The sequence below is a fragment of the Panicum hallii genome, chromosome 4, assembly GCF_002211085.1.
Source record: "Panicum hallii strain FIL2 chromosome 4, PHallii_v3.1, whole genome shotgun sequence".
NCBI classification, from domain to species: Eukaryota; Viridiplantae; Streptophyta; class Magnoliopsida; order Poales; family Poaceae; genus Panicum; species Panicum hallii.
This window is the reverse complement of record NC_038045.1, coordinates 5896048-5914079: the sequence shown is the minus strand read 5'-3', so window position 1 is coordinate 5914079 and position 18032 is coordinate 5896048. Positions and strand designations below refer to the sequence as shown.

General features: G+C 49.2%; 4 protein-coding genes across 6 annotated transcripts; 3 read left to right on the top strand and 1 right to left on the bottom strand.

The window, feature by feature from the left end:
- Window positions 1-2962: 2962 nt before the first annotated feature.
- Window positions 2963-5769, top strand: LOC112889994 (aspartyl protease family protein At5g10770-like). The gene is made up of 3 exons (XM_025956816.1): window positions 2963-3212; window positions 4190-4812; window positions 4905-5769. The coding sequence occupies exons 1-3, from the start codon at window positions 3044-3046 to the stop codon at window positions 5610-5612; spliced, it is 1500 nt and encodes a 499-aa protein (XP_025812601.1). The 5' UTR covers window positions 2963-3043; the 3' UTR covers window positions 5613-5769.
- Window positions 5770-5843: 74 nt separating this feature from the next.
- Window positions 5844-7638, top strand: LOC112889995. Its single transcript, XM_025956817.1, has 7 exons — window positions 5844-6108; window positions 6224-6370; window positions 6485-6655; window positions 6745-6805; window positions 6914-6999; window positions 7096-7185; window positions 7299-7638. The coding sequence occupies exons 1-7, from the start codon at window positions 5980-5982 to the stop codon at window positions 7359-7361; spliced, it is 747 nt and encodes a 248-aa protein (XP_025812602.1). The 5' UTR covers window positions 5844-5979; the 3' UTR covers window positions 7362-7638.
- A 1622-nt stretch (window positions 7639-9260) lies between these two features.
- Window positions 9261-14157, top strand: LOC112888936 (65-kDa microtubule-associated protein 1-like). Of its 2 annotated transcripts, XM_025955338.1 has the most exons (10): window positions 9261-9411; window positions 10580-10665; window positions 10868-11071; window positions 11382-11639; window positions 12006-12221; window positions 12328-12483; window positions 12574-12885; window positions 13085-13172; window positions 13342-13490; window positions 13586-14128. In XM_025955338.1, exons 2-10 carry the CDS (start codon window positions 10594-10596, stop codon window positions 13889-13891), a joined length of 1761 nt encoding a protein of 586 aa, XP_025811123.1. In that variant the 5' UTR covers window positions 9261-9411; window positions 10580-10593; the 3' UTR covers window positions 13892-14128. The 2 variants fall into 2 exon arrangements, with proteins under 2 accessions (XP_025811123.1, XP_025811122.1); XM_025955337.1 differs by having other exon boundaries at window positions 12328-12885; window positions 13586-14157.
- Window positions 14158-14257: 100 nt separating this feature from the next.
- LOC112888937 (protein IQ-DOMAIN 1) lies at window positions 14258-17212 on the bottom strand. 2 transcript variants are annotated; one of them, XM_025955341.1, is made up of 6 exons: window positions 17108-17212; window positions 15632-15958; window positions 15312-15524; window positions 15101-15214; window positions 14618-15010; window positions 14258-14527 (listed from the first exon to the last, which is right to left on the bottom strand). In XM_025955341.1, the coding sequence occupies exons 2-6, from the start codon at window positions 15890-15892 to the stop codon at window positions 14423-14425; spliced, it is 1086 nt and encodes a 361-aa protein (XP_025811126.1). In that variant the 5' UTR covers window positions 15893-15958; window positions 17108-17212; the 3' UTR covers window positions 14258-14422. The 2 variants fall into 2 exon arrangements, with proteins under 2 accessions (XP_025811126.1, XP_025811124.1); XM_025955339.1 differs by lacking the exon at window positions 17108-17212 and adding an exon at window positions 16307-16832.
- Between the last annotated feature and the right edge of the window lie 820 nt (window positions 17213-18032).

The following is an 18032-nucleotide window of genomic DNA, read 5'->3' as shown; positions in this document are numbered from 1 at the left end:
CGGCGGCCATGCTGCTCCTAGTATAATGGCCACTGAGAGCTTGGAAATCTCTGTATACACCTAAAATACGTGCACACACATATATCCTATGTACGTACAATGGAGGTGTTTAGGCGTGAATCTGCTTTTTTTTCCCGTTATATGTACGAGGTTCTGTTTGGTAGATCTTCACCTGAGAGCTGATTCCGTGAGAAATGATTCTTTATGACTTTATACGATAAATTTTCTGGAAATAGGGATTCGGTGTGAGAAGTGAATTGGAGAAACTAGTTTTTTCCGCCTCTCAGCTTCGTAATTCATTTAAGAGATCATTTTACATGATCAGCATAAAATTATTTCTCTTTAGCAGAGCTCTTTCTAGATTCAGCCTAAAAATTGCTCTGGAAGGTCTGCTATACGGACCCAAGAAGGGACGATGATGCTTAAGTTTGCCCTATGTTCAAGCCGTGCCAATAATAACAACACGATTGACATCGGTTTCTATCGTAGGATTAACTTTTATGCGCATGCATTAATCACGTAACAATGACTTAAAAGCTCACGTCTAAGCATGGTGCATTGTACATGCTCTCATGTGGCCAAAGCTACTGTAATGAGCTTGCCTTTTGACAAAGAGTTGACCTATCTAGCTAGAAGGTAGCCAGGATACAGGGGTAGCGTTCTTCTACACACATGTGGTCCAGTGCGCAAGACTTGGATCTATGGAGTCGCGCACAAAGGCAAAGCTTAGCGAGCTGGCTGAAAGCTCAGGTCAGCACCGGCCATTGGCATTGCTTACCCTCCCTCCATGCTTCCATGTCACCGAGCTCTAAGCCTGTCGACTGTCGTGGTCGAGGAGACGTGGACGACGCTTGTGCTGTTTCTTGCCGCCCCCCCCCCCCCACACCCCAACCCCACCCAGGCCGGCCACTTCTGCAAAATCTCCTCTACCTCCCAAAGTTTCAGGGTCTCAGCTCGTCTATTTCCTCCGCTCTCATCTTTCTTTCGCACAAGTACACTCTTATCTTCTCCACGCTCCAAATCAGATCCCGGCCCATCATATCTAATCAGCACTACTACTCTATGAAAGGCATCAAATAGGTTCCAGACATAGGAATTAAAGGTTCGTACAACTATGCCACAAACAGTTTTTAGTGCTGATCAAATACGGTTTCTAGGGCAGTTTACATAATCGATGTTAGAAAAAATGGTCCATTTTGAGGCTCAGTTATTCCTTGACCCAATATAAAAATGCATTTCCATGGCCGGCCTCAAATTACAACCCGCATGGAAAAAACATGCAATGCGAAAGTTTGTTTATGGAGTAGTGCACTACTCCATCCTTAAATATATAAGGTTTAGGACAAGATAACTAGTTTAAAATAGACAAGTTTACTTATCTTTAAAAATAATTTTGATAAGAATGGAGGGAGTACATCTTTAGAGACCCTGAACAGCCGCGCCGGTAAAGAGGATCGGAGAGAGGAATATGTGGCTCCAGAGGGTGAGCATGAGGGAGAGGTTGGCCGTGGAGTGCGGGAGTGCCTCGACGAGCACTGGCCGGCTAGCCGCAGTGACAATTGGCGAGAGGGAGCCGAGGAGGCGTCGGCAGCCGGTGGCAGGGAGAGCCAGCTTGTTCCGAGTGCCGCTAGCGTTTGGCGAGACCTGTCGAATTCTCTGGAGAGAGATGATGGAGAGCGAATTGCGTGAGAACGGCGCGAAATCGAGATACATTATGATCCAACGGCTGAGAATTTGAGATGACGTGGATGAGGTGCTAGATTGTATGGAAGAAAATGATGCATATGCATGCTCTTTGCATACCCAGAGAAACGTGGCATGGGACCAAGATTTAAATCTGGCCGGTCCGTCCCGCACTCTAGAGACGTGACCTGCGGGATTCGAACTCTGGTTGCCGGTCTTACACCCATGCATGCTGGCCAACCGAGCTGAGCCCCGCTCCCGAAAACTCTTGACATTCCTACAAGCCTACAAATGATTGACAAACTATAAGCACAGAAAAAGCACATGATTTTGCCTAAGGAAGAAAAAGAAAAATCGCAGAATTCCACCTTCAGAATTAAACTAGCTAGCTATTTGTTGGATCATAGGGACACATTTCAGTTCCCACTGAAATTGAACCTTCTCTTTTTTTAAGAAAAGGAAATTGCTGCTTCCAGACAAGGCTCTAATAAAATGCATGGGCAGAGATGTACCTCATCAGGTTCTTCACTGGAATGATTGGGCAGATGATGCTGTCTATCCAGACGAAGATGTGGCCGTCCTTGCGCGACAGGGACGGCCATGGACAGTGAAGTTTATGCGCTAACCTACACGCTTAACCAACTTGCATTGTAGTGTCTGCACTCAGGAGAGGTGATGGGCAAGCGTCAGGACCGCCTATCATCATCGGGTTAAACCATTTACGAAAAGAAATAGCGACCGCGACTGCTGCAGATTAGAATCGTCAAGTGGACATGCGAGACACACGAGACGACGCCTGAATGGTCTGATCCGCAGCGAGCGTCGAAGCAGCAACATCCTTTGTCTGTTCATTTGCCTGCTGGTTAACAGCCCGGACACACCTCATACAGCATCGGCATCGAAGGGACGCCCATCCGTACAAGTTTCTTGCCAAACGATTCAGACTTCCAGAACTGCCGTTCCCCTGTCAATGACATGCTAAGAACGCCATGCTCAATCTTTCAGAAAACAGCCCTGACCGAACCTGTCAGGAACGCGAGGTCTGACAGATTGTTGTTGTTGTTGTTGAAGCGTCGTCTGCCATTGAACTCGCAACCTGCAAAGCCGATCGATTCGCCCTGCAGACGCCGGCAGCCCTGACTGAAGGACAATGCAGCTAGCAAAAGCTCTTCAGAATGGATCAATCAGCTACTGTGCACGGACCATATGACCATATCGTATGGCCGATCACAAAAAAAAAATAAATCCCCCGGCCTATATATACATGGCGGTAACGAGACGTGCGGCGCTGCTCCCTCCACCACCGCTCGCCCCGCCGGCTGGCCGCCCCCACTCCTCACAGCCACTTGACGGCGTCCCCATGGCTGCTGCCTCTTGCCGCCCCAGCCATGGAAGCTTCTGCCTCCTCCTGCTGCTGGTTGCTGTTGGTGCCGCCGCTGCTCTTGGTGCGGCAGGGAGCTCCTCCCATGTCCAGCTGAGTGTGGAGTCCCTGCTCCCTGCCGCAGGCTCGTCTTGCCCCACACCAAAAGGTTAATTTAATTTGCTCATCATCAAAGTTGTTAGTTACTACTGGTTCGTTTTCTGTGGGCGATTAGTGTGTGTTAACTGTCTGTGTACCCTGCTGATTCTCATGCTTCTGTCTTGGATTCATGTATGGGTTTTGGAACCTTCAAATCTTGGATGAACTGGTTTTCAGCTAATATACACCACATGGATAATAAGAAACACGTAACTTGTGGATCCAGTGGTTGCTCATATAAAAAAATGTATCTGAATTATTGAGGTTAAAAAAAAGCAACAAAGAGGGCATGAACTATGAGAAAATTGTGCTCAAGTTCATCACCAGCAGCTTCACCCACCCTGCTGGGCCACATGAAGAATCCGCGGCCATGCACGCCGTACCTTAACCTTTGAACTCTTCCATGTCGCCCCAAATATTTACCCATAACAATTAAAGTATAGGAGTATATGTGAAAATAAGTGAGTGAACAGTACTGGAAGTAGTCAAACCATTGTACATAGAAATCCTCGATAAGAAAAGGTGAAAGTGAATGATATGTACGTGAAAAGTTCACTAACAGTAACTTTCGGAATACTTAGTTTTGGCCATCCTACTAGGTGATGCAACATGGAGTCGTCTACTGCAGGACTTGTAAGGTTCACAGATTTTGTGCTGAAAGTCCTTTTGTCGAAATGGGCAGCTAGAAGCTAAAGCAATGGCTAAGCCCGTACAAACAATGATAGTAACCCGTCACTGGATACAAGAACACACCTCTCATTTTCTGAAAATGATGTATGTGTTTTTCTTTACCATTTTTCGTCGATTAAGACTGAAATCCACAAGGTTGTTCGAAAAAAAAACCTTAAATCCACAAAGTTTTCACGGGATAAAAAAACTCAAGAATTTTTTCTCAGAACAAGTACGGTTTGCAAAATTTTCTGTAGTTGCAACTGAAAGTTCTGAACTTGATTCTGAATTCCCAAATCGAACTGAACGTCTATGCAGAGCAACAACATGGCGCCGCCACGGGGACGCGGATGCCGGTCGTGCACCAGCACGGCCCGTGCTCGCCGCTGTCCGGCAAGCGCGAGAAGGCGCCGTCCCACACGGAGATCCTCGCGGCGGACCAGCGCCGCGTCGAGTACATCCACCGCCGCGTGTCCGAGACCACCGGCCGGGTGAGGCCGAAGCGCGCCGCGGCACCGGTCCACCTCCAGCCCCGCGCGCCGTCGACTCCCACCCCGGCGTCGCCCTCGTCCTACGCGAAGTCGGCGAACCTCCCGGCGTCGTCCGGGCGCGCGCTGGGCACGGGCAACTACGTGGTGACCATCGGGCTCGGCACGCCGTCCGAGCGATTCACGGTGGTGTTCGACACCGGCAGCGACACGACGTGGGTGCAGTGCCAGCCGTGCGTGGCCTACTGCTACCGGCAGAAGGAGCCGCTCTTCAGGCCGGCCAAGTCGTCCACCTACGCCAACATCTCGTGCACGTCGTCCTACTGCGACGACCTCTACACCAGCGGCTGCGACGGCGGCCACTGCCTCTACGCCGTCCAGTACGGCGACGGCTCCCTGACGGTCGGCTTCTACGCCCAGGACACCCTCAAGCTCGCCTACGACGTTGTCAAGGTACGCGATGTCTCTCTCTCTCTCTCTCTCCTCGACACGTGCGGGAGCCGTAGCGGCTGCAGGCCTTGACACGAGTGCGCGTACGTGCGCAGGAGTTCCGGTTCGGGTGCGGCGAGAAGAATCGCGGGCTGTTCGGGCGGTCGGCGGGGCTGATGGGGCTCGGCCGCGGCAAGACGTCGCTGACGGTGCAGGCGTACGACAAGTACGGCGGCGTGTTCGCGTACTGCCTCCCGGCAACGACGTCGGGGACGACGGGGTTCCTGGACTTCGGCCCGGGCGCGCCGGCGGCGAACGCGCGGCTGACGCCGATGCTGACCGACAACGGGCCGACATTCTACTACGTGGGGGTGACGGGCATCAAGGTGGGCGGGCACCTGCTGCCCATCCCGGAGTCCGTCTTCTCCGCCGCCGGCGCGCTCGTGGACTCCGGCACGGTGATCACGCGCCTGCCGCCCTCGGCGTACGAGCCGCTGTCGTCGGCGTTCGCCAGGGGCATGGACGCGCTGGGGTACGAGAAGGCCCCCGCGTTCTCGATCCTCGACACCTGCTACGACCTGACGGGGCACCAGGGGAGCATCGCGCTGCCGGCGGTGTCGCTGGTGTTCAAGGGCGGCGCGTGCCTGGACGTGGACGCGTCGGGGATCCTGTACGTCGCGGACGTGTCGCAGGCGTGCCTGGCGTTCGCCGCCAATGACGACGACGCCGACGTGGCCATCATCGGGAACACGCAGCAGAAGACGTACGGCGTGCTTTACGACCTCGGCAGGAAGATCGTCGGCTTCGCCCCCGGAGCTTGCTGATCCAGCTCGCCGGTGGAGTAGCACGCGCGCGATTCCTGAATAACCAATTGTTCGCCTGCATCCGCTAAGCGGTAGGTGATCAGCGTTGCAGAAATGCAGATTGAAGATTATCCTGTCTACTAGTATATATGGCTGTCAGACGGTGAACTTTAATTGACACGCAGTCGTCTCTCGAATCTGAATTGAGGCCCAACAAAACAATGCCTAGTGTTTTGTGCCCAGATGCTGCCCATTTAGCTGGGCTGGTCCGAAACTGAGAATCAGGCCCAGAAGTTTTTAAAAAAAGGAGTATCAGGCCCAGTCAGGCCCTCCATATAGGACGCATGCCGATCCATTCTCTCCGTGGATAACGTACTCTGCTCCGGCCATGGCTTCCTCCGCCTCCCTCCGTGGCGCCAGCCTCCAGAGCCCGCTCCTCGCGCCTCGCCTCGCCGTCCGCCGCGCGCCCACGGCGAGGCGCCGCGCCGTCCCGGCAAAGATATCCTGCATCGGATGGGTACGTGCTCTCTCTACTTCGCCCCGCCCCCTCCCGCGGCTGGACTACGAGTCCACGCCGACGACCACCCCTGTCCCTCGTTTCTTAACTGGTGGTTCGTTGGCTCGGGCGGCAGGACCCGGAGGGCGTCCTGGGCGCGCCGCAGGGCGGGCACATCGCGCGCCTCGAGTTCCGCCGCCGCCTCGAGAGGGACTCCGAGGCGCGCGAGGCGTTCGAGCGCCAGGTTCGCGAGGAGAAGGAGCGCCGCCGCAGCGAGCGCGAGGTAAGCCGAGCAGCCGTGCTTCAGGGATTTCCCTCGAACGGGTTCCAGGCATGAAGGCTGTGCTGTGCCCCCAGTCTTGAATGCGCGCGTGGTTTCCGCCTGCTGCTAGGATAGGCGCGGGTGATCCCGGACACGGACGCCGGCCTGGTGGAGTTCTTCCTCGATACCGAGGCGCGCGAGATCGAGGTCGAGATAGGCCGGCTGCGGCCAAGGCTGAACGAGGCCTTCTTCAGCCATGTCTCGCGGGAGATAGCACAGATCAAATTCGCGGTCACCAGAACGGCGGTGCGGTGTCCTTGCTCGCAGCCTGCAAAATTGGCTAGCTTGGTGATAATCCCATCTCTACTGACATCAGTTTGTGTACGATGCTACAGGAGATGGAAGACAGATTGATTGAGTTGGAAGCAATGCAGAAGGTTCTTCTTGAGGGAGTTGGTCAGTTCGATGACTTCAATCCTGCAATCACATTACCTACCAATACCATGGTGTCAACTGCGTATATATAGTATTCAACTGTAACAACATATCCTGGTGGTCTTGCAGAGGCCTACGACAAGTTGCAGAATGACCTTGTGACAGCGAAGGAGCGGCTAATGAAGATTCTGCAATCCAGTGACAGAAAAGCGACAGTAAGATCCATGAAAAGCTAAAGGAATCTTTTAATCTTTTTCATTGGTACGCACTAATAAATTTGTTACTGTTGTTAATTAACTGCTGTTACACAGTTGCTTGAAATGGTTGAGCGGAACGAGCTGAACATTTCCATACTAACACTTCTTGATGAGAATATAGCAAGTGCAAAGACAAGTAATCAGGTGAGTCTCTGCTTTTTATGAAGTTTACGGTGCAGATAGCAATGCTGCAGATGTTTGATGATCTAGTCTTGCAGGTCTCCTAACTTTTGTATTTTCGTTTGTCTACTTTGCAGGATGATGCTGTCGCTTTCATGGAAGACGTGAGATCAGCGGTCGTGAAATATATAACAGTATAAATCTTGTATGTATATGTCAACGGTGCATTACTTCCAGCATTTACTGATCTTTGCAGTACAATTTTGGAAAAATGCCATGAGCTTGTAATTTACAAGGACGTCTGGTGGATGTGGAAGCTTGGGTTATTGTTGGTTGTTGCCTGTATGTAGTTGATCTTTCATATTTGTTCAGATCATCAGTATCATTAGCGTTACTGGTAAAGAGAAATTGTGAGACCTTATACCTGTACTACTAAGAAATATGCAAAGTTTGAACTCTTTTTTTTTGTTAAGTTTATTTATGATGGATCACATAATTTGTTGAAATTTTGTTTTTATGTTTCTATACAAGATCAGAATGATCCTCTTTATTGAGTCCATATCTTAAATGTAATAGTAAAATATGGATATCTATTTTCTCTTGTTGAGAATTTTACAGAAGTGATTATAGGACAACTGTAAGTATAAATCTTGTGGCACACTGGCACTACAAGCTCTATGTATATAGAAAGTGTTGTATCTTCATTTATTTGTATTGAGTATATAAGATAAGGGCATATAGTAAATATGTAAATTGCATTAATTTGGAGTTATATACCCCATATTAATATTTTGAAACATCATGTGCACATATACCTTGTGGTAGGCACATTTGAAGTTGGAGATCTCAAATAATGTTTTTGGGTGCCAGAGAACAGCAGCCAGGATGTTCCAAATGCTATTTGCTGTCGTCTTTTTTTTTAATAAACAATAATGCTACCTGTATTGGCTTCTTGTTGAATGTTCACGGTCTGGTAGCCTGCCAAGCCTAACAAATCGCTTGGTTCAGCTCCGATGGCCTGAGAATAGCAGCAAGGGCATTGCTCTCACAGCATTTTGTTCCATGTGTCATTGTGTGAGCTCCTTGTATCTGTTGCATGCTGGATTACATTGGTGCTTGTCCAGCTGCTCTAGTGTTGTACTTCCTTTATTCTAAATTATTAGTCGTTTTGGCTTTTCTAAATTTATAGGCTTTGCTATGCATCTACATGTATATTATATCTAGGTGCATAGCAAAGCTTATAAATTTATAAAAGCTAAAATGACTAATAATTTGGGATGAGGGAGTAATTGTTGATAACGTAATTTGCTGGTACCATTACACCGTAAATTGCTAAATACACATAGAACATCTTTTAAATATATAAGTTACTGATTTATTTTATTATACAGCTTGTAAATATCACAATAATGCAAGAATGAAGTAGACACACAATTCATTGAGTTAATTACAGTTTAAGGTAGCATAGTTCACCTATGACCTGACAAAAAAACCTCAGCCCCATGCATCTGGGGCTCCTATTCTGAATCGCACGGCCCAATCGCTAGCGGCTGACTGACGGGCTCGGAGGTAAAGCATAGCAGCGGCGGGGGCCTAGCAAAACCAACAACACCAGGATGCAGCCAAGAGCCGAGGATTTCTTTTTTCACAGAAACATGAGCAAATGTTCGAACAAACGTATTCAACATTTTGAAATTATAGATTCGACATTTCTTTAAAATTATATCATCATTTTAGATAAACTAGTACCACATTATGATAAATGTTGAAATGGTACATTCTAAATGTTGTTTAAAAAAATAAAAATAAGAAAATTAATTCTATTTTTTCGGCCGGCATTAATTCTAAATAACATAAAGGTTCAAATGGATCTAAAAACGGGTTCACGGTTCAAGAGAAAATAATAACATTTGAAGTTTGAAGCTCAAACTAGTAGATTCCCGTCCACCCAGGCCAATCAGCTATTACAAGCCCATTGGGCCAATCACACTCAGTTGATCCATTCACCCACGACCCACGTAGCGCAGATTGGGCTTTCGCGGTCCTTTTGGATCTCCGGCCCACTAGAGCCGCGGCCTCTGCTTGTTTCCTCGTTTTCCTGCTCCCTCTCTCATCCGCTGGTACAAAGTACAGAAGCCGCAGACACACTCTCTCGGCCTTCCTCCCCCAGCGGCGGCGACTACGGGGCGAGCGGCGCCGCCCTTTGCCGGGTCTTCGTATCGCGCTTCGCCGGACGCGAGCGCCCGACAGGTATGCCCGCCCATTCCCTTCCCTCCCTGCTGTGCGAGATCGAACTCCCAGAACCCTAGTGTATGCTATTTATGTTCGAATCTGACCGTTTATGTTGCCTACTGGCTTCGATTTTCCGCAAAAGTTGCATGTGTACACCCGTGTCCTAAACTCGGTGCACCCCTGCTACCGGATAGGTGGCGTTTTCGGTGTAAATTTTCATGCCCGGAACGGCCTATTTCTCTGCGTGCGGGATGCAGGGCATTTGTTTTCTAGCGTGAATCGTGTAGCTCGATGTAGATGTCTGGATGCTTCAACATTACCAGAATATTCCTAGTAGGTAAGTAATTCGAATATATGCTTGTCGTCCCGCACGGCAATCTTTTTGTGCCTTTCTCTTGCCTTTTGATGGTAGGTTGGTGAATACCGCTCGTATCCTGTCAGGCTCTTAAATGATGATTCCGTAGAAGATAAAATGAGCTCTTTGTACTTTTTTTGTTCTTTTCTGGTGGTTTGGTTGGCATTTGGGTCCTTATGGGAATATATGTTCAGCACTGTTTCTGTACTATTTGTCTATTATTACTTTGTTACTTAGCAAGTAGTGTCCCATAAGGTCAAGACAGCACAGTGGAATGTTATCAGGTGTTGACATCTGTTTGTGCATTTCTTCGGGAAATCTTATGCCAAGGAAGGCAGTCCATACATTTAGCTTTATTAGCATTTCTTGACTGTTTATAAAGGTGTACCCAAGACTCATTGCTGAATCTTTGGTGTGTGATGGCCCTGGTATAGTATTGAAAATTATGTTTTCTGGTTTATTTTGTCCTTGATATTGCTGCCTAAGTGATTCAGGTTGCATTCTGAATATCTAATATAGTCTGAGTGCCTTTATTAGTGTTTACAAGATCAATGAAGTCTAAGTCTTAGTAGTGTTTACTGTATTGGAAAAACTAGGAGTGTTTCTTTAGCAGCCATAACTGATTTTTTTGGTAAATTTGTCTAAAATTGCAGCACATTGAATTTTCTTTTAGGATTTAGGCTAAAAAAATTGTTGGGAGATGTATTTTCTTGGATTCTGTTGCTTTCAGAGTTATACATTGCCAACTGAAAAATACATATTTCATGAGTCATGATATGCATACTTCAAATTTACCCTGAATAATTTTAACATACTTTCATTGTCATGCAGATTGTTGAGCTAAAATGGGAGTGGCAGGTCACAATGATCTATTATTAGGTGAAACAACATGTGGGTCTTTGCTGCAGCAACTTCAGGTGCTTTGCTATTTTTGGAATAGTTCAATGCTCAATCATTAAATGCATTTTTTTACTTTTATTTATGCTTTCTGAGGCTTAAAAGAAGTGGCAGCATGTAACCATTCAAACTCATAATCTACATCAGCTAAGAATTAAGATTTTATTTCTACAAGATTGGTTAGTATAGCATTGGGCAAGTGACTGATATGTGTTATTTCAGCTGATCTGGGATGAGGTTGGTGAAAGCGATGAAGATCGTGACAAGATGTTACTTCAGCTAGAGCAAGAGTGCTTAGATGTTTATAGGAGAAAGGTCGATCAGGCTTCTAGCTCCAGAGCATGTCTCCTTCAACAGCTCGCCAACTCCAAGTCCGAGCTGACTAGACTCCTTTCTGCATTAGGAGAGCTATCTGTTTCTGGCATTGTAAGTATCTGGGAAAATTATACGAATGCAGTGGCCTTTTTCTTTGAAACTAGAATACATTGCCCTTAGAATTAGAACTTATAAGTGAGATTGTTGCAAGATAAACTGCAATATGTAACTGAAATATATTCCTGGGTAGCTTAAAACATATTCCTTTCCATTTATACTGACCCCTGTTTTACCTGATTCCCCAGTATAGAAGTATACTTGGTTGATAGATTGCTGGCTTTTATATTTTGGTAGATTTTATCTTCAATTAAAAATTATTTCCCTAGTATAGGGCTGATGGATCTTTGCTCCAAATTTACAGCCTGACAAGACAACTGGTACAATCAAGGAGCAACTAGCAGCTATATCACCATCTTTGGAACTACTATGCAAGAAAAGAGATAGTAGGGTAAAAGAGTTTGCCAACGTACAACTTCAGATTCAGACACTTCGTGGTGAAATCACCGGGAATCTACAATTTGGTGAACACTTGGAAACACCCCATGTTAATGAGGATGATCTTTCAGTAAAGAAATTAAATGAATTTCTTTTTGAACTACAAGCTCTACAAAAGGAAAAGGTTATTACTAATTTCAGAGTTTGCTTTGCTTTGTGCAATCCTGCAATTGCTGTGTTTAGTTAAAGTGTCAATGCTGCAACCCTCAAACTCCAACCATGGTAGAGGGATGATAACTTTTGTCACAGCACTTAACTTTGCACATTTTATCTACTGGACAAATTCTCTTCTTGTGCCAAATTGAATAACTTAACATGTCCAAATGTCCACCACGACGGAGGATTCTGAACACTGGCATAATGTTACCATAATGCTGACCAAGGCAACAAGCCACTGATACATCTGATGATCATCTTACTACTATCTTTTTGGATAAACAAAAATCAGTGGGCTCGAATAGTACTTCTAAATGTTGTTTCTGCATTGCAGAGTAATAGGCTCAACAAGATTCTTGAATCTGTGAGTTCAGTGCATGATCTTTGTTCTGTACTCGGCACGGATTTCGTGGACACAGTTACTGAAGTTCATCCTAGCCTTGATGACTCTGTTGGTGTTCAAGCCAAGAGCATTAGTGATGAAACTTTATCTAAGCTGTCTAAAATGGTGATTGGACTTCAAGAAGAAAAATCGAAGAGGTTTACAAAGGTAAATTTGCAATGGGTTCTTGAGCTTGATTATCTATGCCTTTCCAATCTCTGATATATTGTTTACACTGTTGATACTATTTTCGGTTATCGATATGATTCCTCAGATCCAAGCCCTAGCGTCCCAGCTATCTGATCTTTGGAACTTAATGGATGCCCCTGTGGAGGAACGCCAACCTTTTCATCACATCACAGGCAATATGTCCTTAACTTTGGATGAAGTGACAGTTCCAGGAGCTCTGGCTCTTGATATAATTGAGCAGGTTAGAAAGTGGTGTCTTTTCAGTGTTCCTTGGACTTATGAGATAGCATGCTGTTGTTTGCCTGTTATTGATTATTTTTGCACTTTCAAGGCTGAACTTGAAGTTGAAAGGCTTGATCAGCTAAAAGCTAGTAGGATGAAGGACATTGCATTCAAGAAGCAAACTGAACTTGAAGATATATATGCCCGGGCTCATATTGCAATAGATTCTAGTGCTGCCAGAGATAGAATAATGTCTATTATTGAATCTAGTAGTTTTGAGCCTTCGGAACTACTGGCTGATATGGAGAACCAGATACTTAAAGCAAATGAAGAGGCATTAAGCAGAAAGGACATATTGGAGAGGGTTGATAGGTGGATGTTAGCATGTGAAGAGGAGAGCTGGCTTGAAGACTATAGCCGGGTATTTAAAATTGATTCTGCTATGTATACTGCTTATTCAGTCTAGTGAATTATCTCATGGAAGTTATACCAAGTTGTGCTTTGGCTCCTGTACATACTGCCATACTTGAAACTGATTTTTTTGTTATATACTTTCCAGTATATTCACTTCATTCATGTGCTATCACAATATTCTGATATTGATGCTTTCTTAATGGCAGGATGATAACAGGTACAGTGCAACTAGGGGTGCTCATCTGAATCTGAAGCGCGCGGAAAAGGCTCGTGTTTTGGTCAACAAAATTCCAGGTATGTTCTGACCGTTAACAGAATTTTGGTTGTGCAAAACAGATCATGTTAGAGATTGGAGTAAACTTTTTTTGCTGTTATACTCATATGACATTGGAATTTTGTAAGAAAATATTCTTCATAACCTGAGCTAACTTTTCATGAATACTTCATGTTTTCATTATGCTAGTGATTGTTGACACGCTGGTTGCAAGGACGCGGGCTTGGGAACAAGAGCACGGCATGCCATTCACCTATGATGGTGTTCCTCTCCTTGCGATGCTGGATGAATACAAAGTTCTGAGGCAGGAGAAGGAAGAAGAGAAGCGAAGAATGAGGGTATTTATTTTTTTTTCTGTGCAATTCGATTTTTCTATGATTGGTTCCTGAACAACTATCTAATCCATGCTCTGCACCTCTTCATAACCTTGCAGGACCAGAAAAAGATCAATGATCAGCTAGCCGCGGAACAGGAGAAGCTGTTTGGTTCGAAGCTGAGCCCAGCGCGGCCCCAGTCCTCAAGGAAGGTGGCTGGAGCCCGGGCTAACGGTGGCGGTGGTGCAGTTAATGGCACGCCGGTCCGGAGGCTCTCGGCCCTCCAGAGCGGGGGCAGGACCGCGAGTCGGGATGGGCGGAGGGACCCAAGCAGGCCGGTGGCTCCGGTGAACTACGTCGCCATCGCTAAGGAGGATGCAGCCTCGCATGCGTCCAGCAACCACACGGGGCCCTCCACACCCTGACCGTTGTTGGTAGGTACTACTAGGTAGCAACCATTGTGACGGTGCTAGAGATATACCAGTGCAGTAGTAAAGAGATATAGCTGGCCGGATTGGTGGAACAATGGCGGCGCCGGTGTCCGGTCGCCGGCGCTTCTTCTCAGGCGACGTTGGTGCGGTGTAGATTGGAATTGGGTGCAGGATATGATCTCTCAGTGTCGCCCCGTATGTTTGTACGAATGCTGGTTGCTCCTCGTCCTATCTGCCTGGCGGACTCGTTCATCGTGTAGCTTTCGCCTTGACAGTTTGCTCGTCCGCTGCGAAGTAAGTTGGTGAAGCAGCAAGGACATTGCACAGACCAGAAGAGCAAAGTTAAGAGACAGCGACATCTGATGCAACATTTAGCGATGAACTTTTCATGGCCCTGGCGACATGTTGCAGTCTTTCAGACTGTAGCAAACCCAAACAAATCATCAGCTACTTGAGGTAGCAGCGCTGCAAATCCAGAGCGTAGTGTATGTACAGCAGATCGTCGCAGAAGCTCCAGTGTCCGGCTCAGTAATCCGTCGGAGGCTGGCAAGCGGCGTCGTAGCCGTCGGCCTCGGCCTGGCCCTTGTGCGGCGGCGCCTGTTCCTGTCGCTGGTGCCCTTTCTTGCTCACCTTTGCATCATCACATCGTTGCGTCAGCACATCGGGTTGCTCAAGATCGGCGGCGAAACTACGGCAGTGAAACGGGCTGGTAACTTTTACCTTGTGCGATCTTGCCAAGTGGCGGTGGTCCGACGACGCCACCTTGCGGCGCGGCAGGCCCCGGGCGCCCTTGAGCCGGCTCCTGCCCGGCTTGTGGCAGCTGAGCCCGCTCCGGCCGCCTAGGCTGGAGCCGTCGAAGCTGACGACGGACACGTCGTTGGACCCGCAGCTCTCCTTCTCCTCGACCGCGAGGTCGCCCCGCCTCCTGACGACCACCACCCGCCGCCCGGCGGCCGCGGCCGAGCCCGTGTCCGCGTTCCGGCTCATGCAGTCGTCCGCCGCTGGCTCCGCCTGCCGCGTCGCCATCCACCGCTCCAGCCAGCTCCACCCCACGTTGAACTCCGCCTGGTCCGGCCGCGCCGACCGCTTCTTCGTCCCGCCGCAGCTCCGAAGCTGGCACCAATGGAATTGGATTCCACCGTCAGCGCAATGCATTCGGTTTAACGACACAGTCGACGACACACGCAGCAGCACACTTCTTACCTGCTGGGAGAAGGCGTAGGCGAGGGCTCTCTCGCGCCGCGTCGTCGCCTCGATCCTGCTCTGGATCCTCATCCTCGACACGTTGGAGCTCACCGTGCTGTCGTCCCACTCCTCCTGAGACCAGCAGTTGCATCCATCGTCAACAATGGCGACGCGTATGCCTTTCAGCTCTGCAATTCTATCCACTTGCGTCAAGTGCAGTGTGCCGTACCTTCACTCTGAACGCTGGCGGCGGCGGTCGCGACTTCTGGCTGCCCCGCTGCTGCACCGACGCGCTGTCCTCGCTTAGCCGGAGGTTGCTCAGCGACTCGCCCACCTGGACCACTACCGACGTCGCAACAGACGCCGAAGTGGGGCTCCTGGGCTCGTCGGCGCCGCCGTCCATTTCTCCCCGCATTCTCAGCTCCTGCAGCTCCCTCCTCGCCTGCATGCGGTTCAGGAAACGGCACACATATGTATCTGCGTGAACAACGTCTCTTCTTCTTTTCTGGTGAATTGGACTAACTGAACACTGAGGTTAGGATTGCACACCATGAATCCTCTGAATGCAGACTGGATCAGCGTCGCCGCCGCTCCTTCCTTCTCGTCCGGCTCTGTTGGCACGACGGCGTGGCTCTCCTCGCCGGGGACCCTCTGATCTTCAGGATCCCCGGTGCTGTCGTCGGCGTCGTGCACGCCGCCCGGTTGAGCCACCGCCACCGGGACGTGCTCCTCCTGCGGCGGCATCACGCAGGTCTCGAAGCTCTTGACAGAGACCGTTTCGTCCTCCTCCTCCTCTGGGGCCGTGTTCATCTCCTCACCGCAAAGGTACAGCCGCAGAGAGCTCCATCTTCTCCGGTGATCACCAGCGCCCCTCTCCTGCAACCATGTCCGTCATGCACAACAGCGTCAGTTCAGCGACACTGCAGGTGCAAGCTCCATTTTCAGACACCATGCACGCATCTCAAAACCACGTCCAGACGCGACATGGCAAGTACAGACGCAACCCAAAAAGGTACAATAGGCTCCTGGACAACTACTGATTATGCGTACGTCAAGAGTGATCGTCACCATTTTTTTGTACTCAGCTACAAATAGCGCTACTCTAGTACTCGTAACAATGTGACCCACAGATCGAAACGGTGAAGCAGCGACGAAGACCCTTCCGATGTCTTAACATGGCGACGACGACAGAAAGGGAGAAAGAAAGAGGGAGAAGGCACGCACACTGTGGGCCCGGCCGCCGCCGCTGGCCGACGAGCACGGGCTCTTGGAGAAGACCCTCCGGACAATGCCGCCGGCGAGACCCATCTCTCCGTGCGCCTGGATGCTAAACCCAAGAAACCTAGACTCTGGTGTTTCCAATCAAGCCAGCCAGTGATCTTGCCATGACCACGGCTGTGCTTGTATAAGGCCCTCAGTGGCTCCCAGTTCTTCTGCTTCCCTCCCTCCCTCACTCCCTCACTCACTCCACAGCACCATACGTACAGCCGTCCTGCACCGGCGCCGCACTGGCTGCCCTTTATAGCAAGGTAGCAACAGGCCAACCGCCACGGGCGGAATGGCTGAATCCAAGGTGGCTCGGCAAATGCTTTGGGCAAAGCTCCTCCGGGCGAGATGTGCTTTGGCGCAATGCAACTTTGGTGTAAAAAGTGCACGCGTCTGATTGGTGGATCCGTGCAGAAAAATGTGCAGCACAGGCCGTGGTTGTTTCCATGATGAGAGAGAGAGAGAGAGGAGAGGAAAGAGGGGAGAGGGAGAGAAAGGAGGCCCCATGTGTTAGTTTTCTTTGGCCTGGCAGAGCCGTGAGGCTTTAGAGCTGGAGATGAGCATCTTGTTTTATACTACTGTTCCAAGTAAGCTGTTGAAAAGTAATAGCGTCGTGCTATGCTCACACAGTGGCACTAACCGTCCAGTTGCACTTGCGTATGCAGTTGCTTGAGCTGATGGCTCAAAAATGGTACGAGTAACAATCTACCAACTTCCTAAAAAAAAAGCCTAATAATGCAAGTCCAGTTCAGTTAGTACCTGTTATCGTCACCGGCGAGGACGTAAATCCTGGAAGTCAGGTTTTCAGCCCACACAAGCACACTAGTGCTGAAAGCTTCGGTGAGACTGGAGACTGAAACCTGTCGGCAAGACGGAAGTCCCTTGTCAAGCTAGCAATTCCAGCGACTTGGCAGGAAAAAGAATGCTGCGAGGGCCCGGAGATAAAAGGTTCTAGACGCGCACCTTTTTTTATTACTGAACTGTCACATGGCTTGCTTCATCCATCCGACCTAATCCGGTTCTTGCTTGCGCTTGGGTGCAGGCATATTGGCCGGCCATGGTCCCCTTCTCCCTCCCTCCCTCCCTCACCTGCAACCGCAAGTGTAAAAAACACTCAAGCATGCTACAGGTCCTCGACACAAAAGCACAGGAGCCAGCCACGCTAGATCCGACACCAGGCTATGAGCTCTAGCTCTGGCAGCATGGTCTCCGCTCCAGAGCTTGGTCCATCCTGCAACCGACGCGGTATGGCGCTGTGCCGGTCTCCGTTCCCCAGCAGCCGATGCAGCCAGTTCGACAGCCGCGTCTGGCCATGAACTGAACCCAAACCCATGGCTGCCAGAGGGGAGAGAGGTGGCCCGTCCATGTCCGCAGCAGTAATCACGTACGGAAGCTTGAGCAGGGAGCAATCACCAACAGCGAAATCACGGCAGGGCAGTACTGAGGGATCGTCCTGGACAGAACAGATTAAGAGGGCAAAGTACCGTACCTTGGGTGGGGGAAGGGGGGGGGGGGGGGTGGGGGGTTGGTGGTGGTGATCAGATCAGCTGCTCCTTTCCTTATCATGGTAGATGAAAGCAGAGTTAAGACGTTAAGTGCAATATTATATTTGGTGCTTACCTCAGCAAGGAATTTGATCTGTGCAAAAGGTCCAGATTAGTTTTTCCCGGGCTTTACTGATTCG